Source organism: Erythrolamprus reginae, chromosome 1 (genome assembly GCF_031021105.1).
Source record: "Erythrolamprus reginae isolate rEryReg1 chromosome 1, rEryReg1.hap1, whole genome shotgun sequence".
NCBI lineage: Eukaryota > Metazoa > Chordata > Lepidosauria > Squamata > Dipsadidae > Erythrolamprus > Erythrolamprus reginae.
The window spans coordinates 277,447,325-277,465,866 of NC_091950.1; the positions used below are offsets into that span (position 1 = coordinate 277,447,325).

Below are 18,542 nucleotides of genomic sequence, written 5' to 3' on the forward strand. Positions count from 1 at the left end.
GCTGACAAAACTGGGTGTCTAGATACTTTTGCTGATAACACGAGCAGAAGCTTACAAAAACTCAAAGAGGCATAAAGAACCAGAATGTAATGGATAAATTAAATGTGCTGTGGCATGGAGAAGGATGGTATTTTTTGGAGGATGAGAACCCTTCAGACCCTTCAGGAGCTTGAGAAAGAATAATGTTGCTAGGTTCTTTCAGATGATTCCCTGTGCAAATCCTGTAAGCAGACGGGTTGGTAGCAATGAAGAGAAAGAGTCCGTTTCAGATGAGTAGAAACCCCAGTCTGCATATGATATGCACAGATATCTGGGCAAGTAGGGATGTGTTAATGCCAGAGAGAGAGAAAATGGTTTGTCACTTCCACAAGAGGATACCCAACACAAAATACAATAAAGGAGAATATTTGTTGTTTAAGGTTGAAATGAAGGGTCCTTGGTGCTCTCTCATCTTGATTGTTTTCTTACAGACATTTCATTCCAAACTTGGTAGTATTAATAGCACTAGTCTAGACCATCTTTTGGCAGATTGTAAAACAAAGCCTGGGCCACCTTAAATTAAGGGGTGTGCAAGCCTCTCAAACATAGGTGAGTCTGATTTTGTTGCGTGTTGTGTGCCCATAAACTGAAAAAGATAGATAGAACTCTGTTTATTCCTCTGGAAATTAAACAAAAGATATTTTTTCTGGATTTCATGGGTTTTAATTTTTGTTTTTGTACACACACACCAGGATTTTTTAATTCATTATAACTCTCAAAAGTCACAATTACGTGTAGAGAACAAATATGATTGGTAAAATTCTTTCAAATCTTAAATTTTGTTGAATTTGAAAAAGAAAAGGTTATGCAACTCCTCTTTTATTTCTTTCAATCTAAATATAGGAGAGATTCATTCCAGTCTAATATGATGTCTACTCAGTATTCTGCTATAGTGAGTGCATTCTGCCTAAATTTAAATAACAAAGGCAAAAACTCTGTAATAAAAATGTAAATCTGCTGTTACTAATAATTTAATGGCTTATTGACCAAAATATATAATCTTTGTGCAGCTGCCTGAAACTTATTACTCATCAGTCTTTTAAAAGTAGTTGAGAAACATCATTCCCTCTGTAAAATTCTATGACTATATTATTGCTTTTTCTGTAGTGTTACTGTCACCCTGATGATAGCTTGTTTAAAATAGATTCTTCTTTGTTTCCACTTTACAATATTTTATAAAAAGTGCAAGCTAATTTCAGCTGCACTGCTGTCAGAAATGAGTTGTTTCAATAAGCAAAGTTAACAAAATGCTTGATATACTGTAGTAGATCAAATGTAACAAAAATGTCAAACATTGACAATATTCATTTGATAACTCCATACCTAAATGAAAAAAATTATCCCAGAAAGTAAAATAAAATAGTCTTATGAACAAAATTACAAGGCTGAGAACAAATGATTTCTGAACAGCTGTTACACAATTCTCAAAAAATGGAGTTTGTCTCTTCTTCCACACACAGAAAAAGGATTGAGTATTAGCTCTAGCGATTAAGAAAAAAAATACATTTTTGATCATCAAGATGTTCTTGGCTAATAAACAAACATTTCATCTCCATTTTTAGATCTTTATGATAATTAGTACATAACAGGGAATTCTAGCTTATAATTGCTCTCACACACCTTTCCTTTCTCTAGGATATGTTGCTGAATGTGTTTATGAGTAAAGCCTATATGATGTGCGTGTGAACATCTTATTCCAATTGTTCATAATTATTCTGGTTTTGTATCACTCACTATAGTGCAGCTTAAATTATGAGGATGGGTGGGAACAGGAAGGAAGAAATTCTTTGACTGAGATGGCTTTTTATAGCTTTACAAAAATTTAATAGCACCTCATTTATAAAAGAAAAAAAGAGAATACAAGAAAATATTCGGCACTAATTTTACTGTTGGGTTGATTGGATGTTTCAAAGTAAGCTATTCTTTTTACCATGCTCCATTTAATAATAGACTATCAAACTGAAATCATGGTCAGCACTGCCTGCCTCATTAATTTTGCTTGGGCAGGCCATGCAGCAGAAAAGCTAGCTGTAAAATCCACACTTCTCCTTACTTGTTCCCCATTTTAGCCCAACCATCTCCTCTCTTCCTAAAAAACAGTAGCTATGAGATAATAACTCAAAAGGTAGGGAAACTCCTAACCCTTTGGCTATTCATAATTACACCGTTGATGTTGCATATGATTCAGCTATGCATCCATAACAGATGTCCAGATGTGCATGGTTTAGAGCGTCTGTAATCATGTTTGCTTTGCTTTTCAGATTTCTGGCCATTTGTTCACATGTGTCCAAGAGGAGATGAAGGCTATTGGATCTTGCATAGGATGGCTTTGGTTTGCACTCATCCTCCTTCCTATGTCTCATTCTACCATAGTCACTGACAAGCCAGGTATTTCCTCATTTTCCTTCTTTTAATAGGATTCAGAAAATTCGTTGGAATATTTATCCTGTTGGATAGTTTAGAGTTATTCTGGAAAATACAGAGTATGTTTATGTAAACCTTCAAGTCCTAATGTATCTATACTGTGTAGAGAACTATAGTTTACTTAAACTGTGACAAATATTTTTAAGAGTTAGGTGGAGTTTTGGGAGCTAAACTGTATTTCTGATCTAGGGAATATGTAATTACATTGAAAGGTATTTTCCCCTAAGATATCCACCAGCAATATTTCCATTTCCTGATCACTCACAGGAGCCTACATTTAGAACGTGCTATCCTCATTTACAGTTATGTTGTGCTGTTATTGATACTTCCTCATTTTCTTAAGTTACAATTCCAAAAAGAACCCAATCCTGGGCTTGGAAACCGAGCAGACTCACAAGTGCAGTCTTGTACATACTCTGTGCCACAATCAGAACAGCATTTACTGCAGACTATCAATCCAATTGGTTTTAATAAGACTTGTTTCCAAGTTATGTCTTTTAGTGATGATAATATACTTACCTGAAAGTAAATTCAGCTGAAGTAAATGGAGCTGACCTTGAAAGAAGCAACTGTGCAATTCTTAAAATTTTCCCCAGAAGCAGAATGCTCCTATGTTTCTGATAACTAGGACAAATAATGCCCTAGAAGTTATAAGCTATCTAAAATGAAAAAGAAAAGTATTTGAATAAGTTTAAAAAGGCAAGTCAAGTAGGATTCATTCCACACTTTGTGATTTCTTTTTCTTTTATTCCTTTTTATTTAACTTATCATAGTTCCTTATTTGAAAGTGCTCTGTACTGTGATAAATTTCATTTACCATGTACTAACTTTTATTTTCCTCTATATTAGTGGTTCTCACATTTCTAATGTCATGACCCCTTAATACAGTTCCTCTTGTTGTGGTGATCCCCAACCAAAAGTCTAGCGCCAATTCTTCCAACAGAGCTTTAAGTTGATAGGCAGGAAGGTGAGAGGGATTGTACTTTAAACACCTGATTGGTTGGATTATAAAAATAAGTTCCAAGGCACCAGAATAGAAGCTTTCATTCCTAACACCATGGGAAATTTGTCTTTTCCCATGGTCTTAGGTGACCCCTGTGAAACAGTCATTCAACCCCCAAATGGGTCCTGACCCCCAGGTTGAGAACCACTGCCCTATATCCATTTAATATTAAATTTATTTTAATATAAAAATAACCTTTGGGTTATTTTTTTAACTTTTGTTTTTAGATATGCTTTCAATATTTTAGTTTTTTAAAACTTAGACTTTAATATACTTTTATGCTTTTTAATTTTTTTGTATCTCACTCTCCTTATACTGGTCTATGATGGTAATAAAGATTTGATACGTTAACATCTCTTTAGTCTAAAAAGGCTGCCTTTATATCTCTCTCCTTCACCTCTCCTCCTCCATACAGTATTTTGAGTCATTTATTGTTCTTCTGGCCACAGTTTCTGTTACTGGGCTGCCTAAAAGCACCACCAAAAATATATGGTGTGTGTAAAAAAATAAAGTATGTAAATAAAAAAAGAACCTTTTTAAAAAATAGAAATTTCTATTGAGTATTATAGTATCAGGTGGAAAATGCTGTGGAATATCATTTACTGTATGTTTCAGAGTATAAGACGCACTGGAGTATAAGATGCACCTAGATTTTAGAGGTGGAAAACAAGGAAAAAAGTATTCTGGTGCAGTATGGTGTAGTAATATATTATTTAATAAAATGCCAGTGTAACAGAAAACGTTTTACAAACATGTATTCTTTTTACAACCATGTATACTTTTTACAAACTTCAAACTTGACACTTTTAAGACTTGTGGACTTCAACTCCCAGAATTCCTCCTCCAGTCATGCTAGCTCAGGAATGGGAGTTGAGGTCCACAAGTCTTAAACTTGCCAAGTTTGGATACCCTTGCAGACCTAATCTCTAACCCAGGGGTAATTCAAGTTTGACAGCTTTAAGACTAGTAGACGTCAACCCCCAGAATTCCTCTTCTAGGTGGGGTAGTGAAAAGGCAACAACAGCCCTCTTTTTGAAAAAAAATGGGCTGTTTTTTGCCTGTTTTTTCACAAAAATTGGGTGGACAAAGGGTCTGGGAAGGTTGAAGGGAGCTCCTGGGTTGCAAGAATGGCCCACTTTTTGTGAAAAATGAGCCATTTTTAATCCATTTTTTCACAAAAATGGGATGGACAAAGGGTCCAGGGAGCTTGTAGAGAGCTCCTGGGGACTGGGGGAAGGCAAAAATGTCTCCATTTTTGTAAAAAAAAACCCCAAAAAACCAGGAGAAAACACAGCCCATTTTTCAGAAAAATTGGAGCCTTGTTGCTAATCCCCAGGAGCTCTCTGCAGACTTGCTAGACACTTTCCCCACCCCATTTTTTGCCCATTTATTTGCAAAAACTGGGCCATTTTTCCCATTCCCCAGCACCCAAAAACTCCCTGCAGGCTTCTCAGACCCTCTGTCAAAAAACGGGATGCAAGGGTGAGGCTTCGGGACAGCAAAAATGGCTGTACGTATTTGGTGTATAATATGTGCTGACATTTCCACCCTCTTTTGGGGGTGGAGGAAATCTGCGTCTTATACTCCAAAAAATATGGTATGTGAGGTGGTGCAATGGTTGGAATACAGTATTTCAGGCTAACTCTGCTCATTGCCAGCAATTTGATCCTGACTGCCTCAAAGTTGACTTAGCCTCCCATCCTTCCAAAGTTGGTAAAAGTGGGGAGGACTAGTTTGTTGAGCACAATATGCTGACATTGTAAACTGACAGAGTGTTGTAAAAGCAGTGTGGGGCTGTATATAAGTCTAAGTACTATTGCTATTACTCTAACCGGATATACAATATTGAGTGGTTTAATAGAAGTCAATGGAAAGGTTGTTAGGAATTTACTCATTGTGAGTTTTTGAGAATAGAAATTAAATGCTATTCTATTCAAAATAGAACTCTAAAATATGAAAATACCAATTTAAGATAACCAAGAGCCCAAACCTGAAGATTGTTAATCAAGGAGTTATGGAATATCGAACAGCACTGTAAGAACTATGGATTAGCAAATCTTGCAGTTCAGATTCTTTCTCAAACTATTAAGAAAGCAAAGACTTCCTAAGACTTGCTAATATCAGTTCCTGAAAAAAGAAAATATCCTTTGTCCTTTCCTTGCCCGCTGAAGGTATGAAATTACAAAATTTATCTTTAATTGAATAGCTGAATATGCAGTTGAAAATACCACCCTAAAAACATGCATTAGAAAAATGACATTTTGCCATTGGTAAAAGTCACAATTTACTGGTGTGGGGTGTGTGGAGGGGGTGGAGGCCGGCAATTAAAATAAATCTGACATCCTTGAGTTTCTACAATTCTTTGTAACATATGTCTTACTTTTGAACATTTTAGAGACAGACATCAGGGCATGCCGCATGGAAACGCATTTTCCTTAGTACAGCATAAAACAGTGAGCAAAGTCAAAGTCATGAATATAAAAAGAAAAGGCTGAGGTGTGCATCTCAAGGACAGTTAAATTTCTAACCAGGTTTTATGCCTTAACTTTCTAAGCCAAGCTCAGCCTTGGCTTTTCTTCTTTTTATTTATTTATTTATTTATTTATTTATTTATTTATTTATTTTATTTTATTTTATTTTATTTTATTTTATTTTATTTTATTTTATTTTATTTTATTTTATTTATTTATTTATTTATTTATTTATTTATTTTGTCCAATACACAATGAGGGTTTTAGTGGATATATATCTATATACACATAGTAAAATACATGATGAAGGTTATAGAGGAGATAGTAAAATCTCATAGTAAAATATATCTAAGAAATAATAGAAAAGAAGGTATAGTAATAGAAGATATCAATGAAAGAATAGAAGAAGAAATATAGGAATAGAAGAAAGGTATAGGAGATATAGGAGAGCAATAGGACAGGGGACAGAAGGCACTCTAGTGCACTTGTACTCGCCCCTTACTGACCTCTTAGGAATCTGGATAGGTCAACCGTAGATAATCTAAGGGTAAAGTGTTGGGGGTTTGGGGATGACACTATGGAGTCTAGTAATGAGTTCCATGCTTCGACAACTCGGTTACTGAAGTCATATTTTTTACAGTCAAGTTTGGAGCGGTTAATATTAAGTTTAAATCTGTTGTGTGCTCTTGTGTTGTTGTGGTTGAAGCTGAAGTAGTCGCCGACAGGCAGGACGTTGCAGCATATGATCTTGTGGGCAATACTTAGATCTTGTTTAAGGCGTCTTAGTTCTAAACTTTCTAGGCCCAGAATTGAAAGTCTAGTCTCATAGGATATTCTATTTCGAGTGGAGGAGTTAACCCTTCCCGACTGCTTCCTCCAAGCTTTGATGCTCTGTTTTAGCAAAGTTTTGTATTTTAGGGGGTCTAAGATTGGTTGGGATTGAGATCCTTACAAATTGCTTATGGTGGCTAAAGCACATTGAAATGACTCTAAGAACACATGGAGCTTCACAGGCAGATCCCAATTAACCTTGATTATTAAAATGGGATTTTGAATATGGTGGCAATTACTTGTGTAAAAGAATGGGAGAGATAACATGTGTGTACTATTATGAATAAAAGAGGAAGGTTCCTCTCCTGCTTAGTATCCTGGATAAGTCTGGGCAATGGTTTCATTTAATTAACTAATATTGTATTCATTAAGGAAATGGCATGACAGGGAAAAAAGGAAGCTATTGTAGAGTAGCAGATGAGGCTTGCAGTAGCTTCTTTTAGGATATGCTAATAGCTTTTTGGCTCACAGCAATTTTCCCTTTATTTTCACTGATGCAGAACCACGGGTATAGCAACTACTTACTTGAAGAAAGTGATTACTGCTAAAAATAAAGTATAAGAAAACTAAAAGAAAGGATTGACCTACCGTATTGAAGTTAATGTTGTCAACAGCTTACAAGCTTCTTGCAATTATTTTAATCCCTGTGTTTAAACCTTTAGATTTAATCATTTATTCTGATTTCACAAAGATTATCATACATCCCAACTTTATTACAATCTATATTTATTTATTTATTTATTTGTCCAATACACAATGAGGGTTTTAGTGGGTATATATCTATATACACATAGTAAAATACATGATGAAGGTTATAGAGGAGATACTCATAGTAAAATATATCTAAGAAATACGTAATAGAAAAGAAGGTATAGTAATAGAACATATCAATGAAAGAATAGAAGAAGAGATATAGGAATAGAAGAAAGGTATAGGAGATATAGGAGAGCAATAGGACAGGGGACGGAAGGCACTCTAGTGCACTTGTACTCGCCCCTTACTGACCTCTTAGGAATCTGGATAGGTCAACCGTAGATAATCTAAGGGTAAAGTGTTGGGGGTTTGGGGATGACACTATGGAGTCCGGTAATGAGTTCCACGCTTCGACAACTTGGTTACTGAAGTCATATTTTTTACAGTCAAGTTTGGAGCGGTTAATATTAAGTTTAAATCTGTTGTGTGCTCTTGTGTTGTTGTGGTTGAAGCTGAAGTAGTCGCCGACAGGCAGGACGTTGCAGCATATGATCTTGTGGGCAATACTTAGATCTTGTTTAAGGTGTCTTTACTTATACAGTACTCCCACATCTGATAGTTTGTAACCCTCAGTCAGATAGTGTGTCACAGGGCAACAATTGCAGTACCTCACATGTGCTAATTTATGAAATATGCCCAAAATTTGGACATCTATGACTCCTGTGGGGTTGAAATTTGGCAAGGTTGTGGCCCATTTAGTGCCACCAGACTGCCACATGTGATTGTCCTTTCCAAAGTTGCTTGCCATCTTTCTAATAGAAGAGTCAAGGGGAACGTTGACAGGAAGTCATAAATCACTCCTGCTCCCACTGCTTTTTTGCCTGCCCATGCTCATTCTTAGCATACTTATTTAGGTAAGGAAGTACAGTTAGTCTCAAATGATGACCAATGGATCAGAGGTTACCTAGCAGCTTGTTAAAAGAATTGCATAGCTGCTTAGTAATTATCATAAGTCATATTAAAAGTCTTAAGAAAATTGGTTTATATACAGATAAAACTCAAAAAATTAAAATATCGTGCAAACGTTCGTTTATTTCAGTAATGTAACTTATGAGAGATACTCTATACAAGGCAAGATAGTTCAAGCTATGATTTGTCATATTATCATATTATCATAATTGGGATGATTATGGGGTACAGCTCATGAAAACCCCAAATCCCCCATCTCAGAAAATTAGAATATTACATGCGATCAATTTTTTAAAAAAGATTGTACATAGAACAGTATCGGACTTCTGAAAAGGGTAAGCATGCATATGTACTCAGTACTTTGAGCCTCTTTTGCAGCAATTACTTCCTCAATTCGGCATGGCATGGATTTTATCAGCCTATGGCATTCCTGAGGTGTTATGGAAGACCAGGTTGCTTCAATAGTGGGGTTTTGGTCTTCTGCACTGTTCCATGTCATGTCTCATTTTTCTCATGGCAATGCCCCATAGATTCTTTATGGGGCTCAGGTCAGGCACATTTGCTGGCCAATCAAGGACAGTAATCTCATGGTCATTGAAGCAGTTTTTGGTGCTTTTGGCAGTGTTGGCAGGTGCCAAGTCTTTCTGGAAAATTTAAGTCACCATCCCCATAAAGCTTGTATGCAGATGGAAGCATGGAGCACTCTAAAATCTCCTAGTAGATGGACTTAATGAGGCAGAGTGGGACCAACACCAGCAGATGACATGGTTCCCCAAATCAACACAGACTATGGAAACTTTTGCATCTCATTTGAAAACCAAGGACCCATAGTTTGGAGGAAGAATGGAGAGACACACACTGCAAGATGCTTGAGGTCCAGTGTAACATTTCCACAGTCTGTGTTGGGCTGCTTTGGAAGGCTATTCCAAAACCTGTTAATATAAAATTTAGCAGTTTATATGCAAAATCTATGAATTGTTTCAGTAGAGAAACACTTCTTTTTGATGTTACTGTTCTGTTCACTTGTAGATTCCTACTGTTCAGAATATCAATTATTATCTATAAATTATTTTGTGGCAGCCCTGATAGTCTTTGGAGCTACATGTTCTACAGCTTGTAGAACCTGTTGCTTGTGAATGCATGCTGAACATTTCCAATCCAATTTCCATGAAACTAAAAGGACAGGGTTAGAAAACACTCCACTTGCTAGCCAATGTGCTTTTCAAAGTAATTATGGTTCCTCCTTGCTAGTATTCTGGATGAAAAGTGAAAACAATCCTTTGACTGGGCTTTTGGGCAATTTTGGTGGAGCTGGAAGCTCTACTGCTATGTTCTGCATTGCAGTTCTCGGTAGGTTCAAAATCTGCATGATTTGTGAAAAATCCCCAAATCTGTAATAGATTCTGTGGATTTTGATCCCTTGCCCTGAAGATGCAGCACTGGTTCTGTCTGCTTATTGTATATTTTTAAATTTTTGATTATTGCTTCTGTGTTTTTAGTTTTATGGTTCTTTTTTAAAAAATTGTTTGTTTATTTATTTATTTATTGATTGATTGATTGATTGATTGATTGATTGATTGATTGATTGGATTTGTATGCCGCCCCTCTCCGGAGACTCGGGGCGGCTAACAGCAATAATAAGACAGCATATAACAATAATCCAATACTAAAAACAATTAAAAACCCATTATAATAAAAACCAAACATATATACAGACATACCATGCATAAAATTGTAAAGGCCTAGGGGGAAAGGGTATCTCAATTCCCCCATGCCTGGCGGCAGAGGTGGGTTTTAAGTAGCTTATGAAAAGCAAGGAGGGTGGGGGCAATTCTAATCTCTGGGGAGAGTTGATTCCAGAGGGCCGGGGACGCCACAGAGAAGGCTCTTCCCCTGGGTCCCGCCAAGCGGCATTGTTTAGTCGACGGGACCCGGAGAAGACCCACTCTGTGGGACCTAACTGGTCGTTGGGATTCGTGCAGCAGAAGGCGGTCCCTGAGATAATCTGGTCTGGTGCCATGAAGGGCTTTATAGGTCATAACCACCCAGAGTCTTCAGATTGAAACATCATAGAAGTTTGCAAGATAAAAATAAAAGGATAGAAGTATAGCTGATATAGCTCCTTACTTTAAATGGCAAGCTGTAACTGTCAAAGCTCCCTCTACTACATGCAAAATTTAAAACCTAACCATCCTGGACAAAAAAAGACAGACATGAAGAAATAAATGAACTATTAATATAGACAATAGGCAAAGAGGAATGTTGCTTCAAAATCATTGCTTTAATCACTGTTTATAATTAAAAGAACTATTATTTTAAAATATCCCATACTGTAGTATTTTGATGCATTGTATTATTTTTTGCAATATATAGATTCCTAATAAAGTGGCACTGTACTGTATTGTTTTAATTTCCCTGAATTATTGAAGACTATTGGCAAGCCTAAAATAGAACCAATGAATCATTCCTCAAGTTAATTCATTAGGATTATTCATGTGACTATGCTATTTACATTTGGAATTACTCAGGGAGTTTGGGAAGACATTGACTTATTCTGCACACGGAATATTGTTGCTCCCAGGACTTTCAGTTGCAACTCATACCCTATTTATAGTTCACAGAGAGTATTGACTGATTACATAAATATAACTATATAGCCTGTCATATTCTAAGTGTAAATAATAATTTATTAGATTTTTATGCTGCCTCTCTCCGAAGACTGAATTTGCTTGTAAGACTGAACTTAATGAATGGAATGCCAACAGTCTTATCTGGCACTTCTTGTTCTCTCTGGGTGAAACAAGTGAATTAAGTTGCGCTTAGTTTTGCCTCCTGCTGCAGGCAAGATGGTATCTGCCAATATGGTTAGATCATAAATGTGGAGGAGGCTGCTAGACAATATTATTAGAAGAGAATGAAGTAAGGTGCTGCCTAGAAATCTCCTGCCCTCACCAATGTAGATTTCAGATCTACTGTGATGGTATTATAAGCTGCTCTTGTATCTCTCTCTATATAAAAGCCAAATACCACTCACTCATCACAAAATCTGCAGAACTGTAAAGCCTACAAACTTGAAACTTGGCACATATGTTCCTCTTGGCTTCTAGGTGCTCAATAAGACAGGATTTTTTGAAATGATCATAAGATCATTGGTATTTCTTATACAGTATCATATTAATTAACATGCTATGATGCTAAGGAGTTAGACGTTCTACTCCCCCTCCTCACCTGAAAAGAAGTCTGTTCCAACTGCCAGTTGCCTTATATTAACATGCTCTGATGCTAAGGAGTTATACATTCTACATAAATTTTCAAGCTTTAAGTGTCAATGTATCAAGCCTAATCATAACTACTCATTAATTTTCAAGCTTTAACTTTCAATTTATCAAGTCCAATCACATAGTTTCATAGCGAAGCACTAGTTACTAGTATTTAAATAAAGTGAATAGAATCACCTGCACCACAGAGAGAAACAGTCAGTTGATATACTGTAAATGCAACAATAAATAATGAACTTGAGTATTTAAAACAAACCATGCAATCTTTAATTCTAAATATTTGTATTGGGAGGAATCTATTCTAAGATCATAGATTAGTGTTCTTCCCCTAATTTTCCAAGGATGAGACTTTCATTCAAAGTTATCTTCTTTTCAGATAAATACAGTCGTTTTTATCCACTGAAGTTATTTGTACAACTATGTTTCAACCCTTAATTATTTGGGGTTAAAAAGCATTCTGCATGCTTCCTTTAATAAAAGATAATTGAACCAAATACATTATTATTGCTGCTGGTTTCTGTGTGCGTATGCAATTTAAAATTATGCAGAAAAAGATTTTTGTAAATTTATATAAAAAATAGCAATCAAAAACACAGCCAACAGGAATTGAAGGCCTCCCAATGTTTGCTGAATATTGTAACCTTAGGAGGTACACAATTTAGTTGTTGGTTGGTAGAAGAAACAAGGTAGGCATGTCATCCAGAGCAGGGCTGCTGGAATTTTCCCAATCCCTTTGGCAGTGTAAAAATCATATTACTTTTTAATAACCCATGTGTATCTGTGAGGGTATGGTCAAAGCAAATTTATCTATCTATCTATCTATCTATCTATCTATCTATCTATCTATCTATCTATCTATCTATCTATCTATCTATCTATCTGATTTGTATACCGCCCCTCTCCGTAGACTCGGGGCGGCTCACAACAACAATAAAACATTATACAACAAATCTAATAATTTAAAAGTCACTAAAAAAACCCTTCTTAAAAAGCAAAAACATACACACAAACATAACCATGCATAAACTGTATAGGCCCGGGGGAGATGTCTCAATTCCCCCATGCCTGACGGCAGAGGTGGATTTTAAGGAGTTTACAAAAAACAAGGAGGGTGGGGGCAATTCTAATCTCCGGGGGGAGCTGGTTCCAGAGGGTTGGGGCTGCCACAGAGAAGGCTCTTCCCCTGGGTCCCGCCAAACGACATTGTTTAGTCGACGGGACCCGGAGAAGGCCAACTCTGTGGGACCTAACCGGTCGCTGAGATTCATGCGGCAGAAGGCAGTCTCAGAGATATTGTATTTTTCGGAGTATAAGATGCACCAGAGGGTAAGACGCACCTTAGTTTTGGGGGAGGAAAACAAGGAAAAATGGCCTCCACCTCCCAGCAATTTGCCAAATAGCAAATAGCAAACAGAGATGATATACTCTGTTTGCTGTGTATTTCTCTGCGTGTATTTCTGTGCCTGATCCATAGAAATAGCAAAGAACTGGAGAAATGTACATTATGGCAGTATATTAATGTCAAAAAGTTTTCTTAAATGTAGTCACACTAACTCTTCCAAATTATTTAAATGGATTTACTCCAAACCCGACTAAGTCAAGATTTAACTCAACTGCCTTATATTAATACTAAACAGGACACTGCTACATTTCAGATCATACTTGTACAGATCTTTAAAACTGATGTGGCTTTCTGGAAGTATTCATTATTCTCTATTATTTAAAAGAAGATACAATAGCACTGGGCCTCTTGAGAATAAGCATTTATTTTTAAAGCTTCTTCATTTTTAAAAAGTTGTCTAGAACAATAAAAAGCAGTCTTTAAAAATAAGTCTAATAATTTGAACATTCTATAGACATTTATAGTTATTACTTACCTCCTTGCATCCAGATTCAGCAACTGATTAGCACAAGAAAATAAAATTAAGTCTTAGCCTCTTGCCTCCTTGCAGCTAAAGATGGACTTTAGTTTCACTTTCATTTTAGCAGGTGACTTGCCTTGCAGCCTCAGTCAGCTGAGAGCCGGAAATAAAACATGGGGGCCCTGGCCCTCTGGAATAAGCTCCCCCTGGAGATTCATGCTGCCCTAACCCTCCTTGCCTTTCCTAAGAACTTGAAAATGTATTTAAGCTGCCAGGCTTGGGTTCATTAGATCCCAGCCTCTGGTTACTGAATGCTTAGTATGCTTGGTTTGTATTTGAGTGGATGATTTTTGATATTTAATTTTTATAACTATTTATATTAATTGGATCCAATTGTATTTTGTACACTATTTTATTGTTGACATGTTGTGAGCCACCCTGAGTCCACGGAGAGGGGGCCATACAAATCAAATCAAATCAAATAAGTATGTATGTATGTATGTATGTAGGTATGCATGCATGCATGCATGTAAGTAAATTAGTAAATAAGTAAGTAAATAAATAGGGTAAAACAATGGTTGCAGGAACTTAATAAGTCTAGTTTAATGAAAAGAAGGACTAAAAGGACATGATAGCAGTGTTCCAATATCTCAGGGGCTGCCACAAAAAAGAGGGAGTCAAGCTATTCTCCAAAGCATCTGAAGGCAGGACAAGAAGCAATGGGTGGAAATTAATCAAGGAGAGAAGCAACTTAGATCTGAGGAGAAATTTCCTGATAGCTAGAACAATAGAAATTTCCTGACGGCTAGAACAATTGGGACAACTTCTGGAGGCAAGGGGGACAACTTGCCTCCAGTAGTTGTGAATACTCCAACACTGGAAATTTTAAAAGGGATACTGGATAACTATTTGTCTGAAGTGGTGTAGAGTTTCCTGCCTAGACAGGGGTTTGGACTAGAAGACCTCCAAATTTCTTTCAATTCTGTTATTCTGTTATTCTATCCTTCTTTCCTTCCTTCCTCCCTTCCTCCCTTCCTTCTGACACAAATGATTAGGCAAAATTCCTATTGGATCCTCAGTCTTCATGCTCAAAGTTCTGAAATACAGTGGTACCTCTACTTAAGAACTTAATTTATTCCATGGCCAGGTTCTCAAGTAGACACATTCTTAAGTAGAAGCAATTTTTCCCATAGGAATCAATGTAAAAGCAAATAATGCATGCAAACCCATTAGGAAAGAAATAAAAGCTTGGAATTTGGGTGGGAGGAAGAGGAGGAGGACAGTCACTGACAAAGGAAGAAGGTGAGGTGAGGGGAATAAAAAAAACCCAAAACTTTAAGGTTTTTTAAAAAAAGAGGGTCTCTGAGGCTGCAAGGAGGAGCACGCACCTCCTATACACCCGGCGCGAGGCTGCTTCCCATACACTGTGCCAGAGAGATAAACACAGGGGGAATGGCAGGAAACTGGCCAGGCCTTCGTGCTGCTCTCAAATTTCCTGGTAAATTTTTCTGGGCTCGGATTCTTAAGTAGAAAACGGTTCTTAAGAAGAGGCAAACAAATCTTGAACATCCGGTTCTTATCTAGAAAAGTTCTTAAGTAGAGGCGTTCTTAGGTAGAAGTACCACTGTACTTTTCTTCTTTGCTCTTGTCAGTTTCTAATGTAGCCCTACCTAAGATCTCTAGTTTAATTACCTATAGCTCTTCATTTTTTTAAATTTTAAGAGAATTTTGGCTTTTCTTTCTTCTACCCTTTAGCTACTGATTTTTTTTTTTAAAAAAGAACAAAGATACCATCATTCTTCCTTCAAATCCCTTTCCATTCCCCCCCCCCCCAAGGTCAGGCTTTTTTCAAGTGTATATTAAAATGAATTATATAAATTGAATCTCATTTACTTCTTTCATCATCTTGCTTTTCAGCTTCAAATGCTGTAGAATAAGCACTTCAGGGCAATGTAAAATGCCACATATTCTATGTTGATATTGCTATTTTTTTGTTTTAAAGAAAGCGAGCTTGAACTTTAATAATGTTCTGGAATGGGCTTTACTTATTTTTGTTTTAGTTTGCTGCAATGAGTATAGTTAAAGATTTGGATGGGCAGATGTTTTGCCTCAGACACAAACACACACACACATTTGGGTACATATGATTATATTTCAGGTGCTTGGGAACTGGATCACAATTACAACCGGTTGCAGCAACCCTCAGGCCTGTATCCACAATTCATGGCTTTTTCCGTTTTCTGGTAGAAAACGTAAAAAAGTGCCCATTGTTGGATTTATTTAATGACCATGTAGTTTGCTTAATGACTGTGATAACTGACTTTATCACCATCATAAAAATGGTTGTAAAATTGAGTCTGGTCACTTGGTACCTCAACTTAAAACCACAATGATTTATGACCAAAAATGTCTAGGTTCCATTGTGGTAGTATTTGAAGATTGATTCAGCTTTTTCAAGATCAGTCACAATTGGCTCTCTGCTGCCATTTAGCTGGACATTTAAGGCTTATTTTGAATTTTTTCTACGGGCTACAAGAATGGTGGAAGGTCTTAAGCATAAAACGTATCAGGAAAGACTTAATGAACTCAATCTGTATAGTCTGGAGGACAGAAGGAAAAGGGGGGACATGATAGAAACATTTAAATATATTAAAGGGTTAAATAAGGTCCAGAAGGGAAGTGTTTTTAATAGGAAAGTGAACACAAGAACAAGGGGACACAATCTGAAGTTAGTTGGGGGAAAGATCAAAAGCAACATGAGAAAATATTATTTTACTGAAAGAGTAGTAGATCCTTGGAACAAACTTCCAGCAGACGTGGTTGGTAAATCCACAGTAACTGAATTTAAACATGCCTGGGATAAACATATATCCATCCTAAGATAAAATACAGAAAATAGTATAAGGGCAGACTAGGTGGACCATGAGGTCTTTTTCTGCTGTCAGACTTCTATGTTTCTATGTTTCTATACACCATATTGACTGCAAAGAAATTACAAGGATTGTTGGAGAAGCTGTTGAAGTGGTTGGAAGTCCAAGTATCTTCAGTTTGTACACTCCTAATTATATTTCTTATATTAAAGTTAGGCATATTGTAGCAGAGAGTGGAATCTACTGTTTCAGTTTTCTCTTAAAGTTTTAAATATTTAATATTCTTTTTTCTTAGCTACCGAATGTCCAATATTGAAAGCAGAAGGACACCACTTCTCCCATCTGTGCAAAGAAAACCTAAGGGTTTCAGGTGAGATTTCTTTACATTAAATAATATCCAACATTATTACAAGGCATACCTTGATTTTAATAATGCATTTTGCCTTTAACCTTTCAAAATGTGTTTTAATGAAAGGACAGCATTTTATTTGGAGTGTTGCAAATGAGTTTAGAATCCTCTTTCCAATTTTAATTCATCTTTGCTTTAAATTACTATGAAAGAATGGAAGCAGCATTTCAAGCTCATTCAAATACAAAAGGAAATGACAAGTACATTCCCCAGAGGTTGCCAAGTCAACTACTAGGAGAATTTCCTATGAGTATGCTATTAACAATTAAAACTGAGATTTGGATATTGTTGTGACCAAGATTTCAGATTTTCTCTGTTTTGATAAATTCTATTAAGTGGGCAGTTGATGATACAGCTTGATTACATCTTTCAGGTTTTGATTTAGCAGAAAGCTTCTCTTTGAGGCAGACTTCATGTGGAGTTGAAAAACCATGTTTTAAACTGGGGAATGCACCTCTTATCAAAGATTCTCAGTAAGTAATCAAATACCCTATTTGATAACTACCAGGGGCAATATCAAGGGTGATTGAAAGCTGTCCACAGTTGGTTAGAAGATAGGCAGCTGTATGAATGTTTTAAATACTCGCATATAAATAAAGGAAAAGTTAGTAGGGACCGTCTGCCACTAGTGCTGACAATAAGGGGGTGCAGTGCCTGGTGAAATGGATCATTTATTTGTTTATTTATTATAATAAATAAGGAGGCATCTTGGAGAGTTGGTGGTGTCCAGCCAGATCACTACTGCCAGCATTCCAACCAGCTGTTTGGCTGTGGGTGGCAGGGCACAAAAGCAACGGAAAGGGTGTGGGGGTATTAAAATATGATCTGCTTCAAACATTCTAGTATGCCATTGATAACTATGATCCCGAAATATTCTTTTATATTATTTTATCATTCTCTTTTTCTAATTCATTGTTATTTTTCCTTGAGTATCTTTATCCCATGCTTTCTGCAGCTTGAATTTCCATTTTCCTGCTAATGATTAATTGCTTTCTCTGCAGTTTTTAGCTGAAATTTCAGCCAGGCAAATTCCAACATAGCTATTTGTTTGTGAACTATGGATAGTTATGCGTACAGTTCTTTCAGTTTTGCTCACAAATAGTGAAATGAGAAGCTTTTATATGCTGCGTGAAATAGTCTAAAACTCAATTTCAATTTTAATATAGGTCTTGGAAAACTTTATTGAACTTTATTTTTAAAAAAACTAAGGAGAAGATCACGTTGCTGAACAGATTCTTATTTCATATGAATAGAACTTTCCATGGTGGCTATCAGTTTATTTTACCTTTTCTTCTCTGCTGCTAGTGAAATTATAGTTTGTATATATTGTTCCTGAACATTCACTCAATTTAGATTGGAAAAAAGAACATTTACAAAGAAAAAAAAAGGTAAAAAACTGCTTGATTTTTCTCCATTATTTATGAACAACTTCACAAATGAATAAATGAACATGATACAGCCAACAGTTTAGCGAATAGAATAGAATAGAATAGGTAAAGTGTGATTGGATACACAAGAAATTTGTTTTGGTGCACATGTACATAAAAAGAAAAGATAAGTTCGTCAAGAATCATAAGGTACAACACAATTAGAGTCCATGTATATATAAGCAATCAAATCATATTAGGAACCAGTCAATATAAATTGTAAAGATACAAGCAAAAAAATTACAGTCATATAATCATTTGTGGGA

At 36.2% G+C, this 18,542-nt stretch overlaps 1 protein-coding gene across 1 annotated transcript in view; it reads left to right on the forward strand.

The window, feature by feature from the left end:
- The first annotated feature begins 2,336 nt into the window (after positions 1-2,336).
- The window catches only part of COL19A1 (collagen type XIX alpha 1 chain), a 185,048-nt gene continuing 168,842 nt past the window's right edge, over positions 2,337-18,542 (forward strand). The window contains exons 1-3 of the mRNA XM_070738981.1: positions 2,337-2,427; positions 16,736-16,810; positions 17,223-17,322. Of these exons, the coding sequence (XP_070595082.1) occupies positions 2,337-2,427; positions 16,736-16,810; positions 17,223-17,322 (266 nt within the window). The remainder of the gene's footprint in view (positions 2,428-16,735; positions 16,811-17,222; positions 17,323-18,542) is intronic.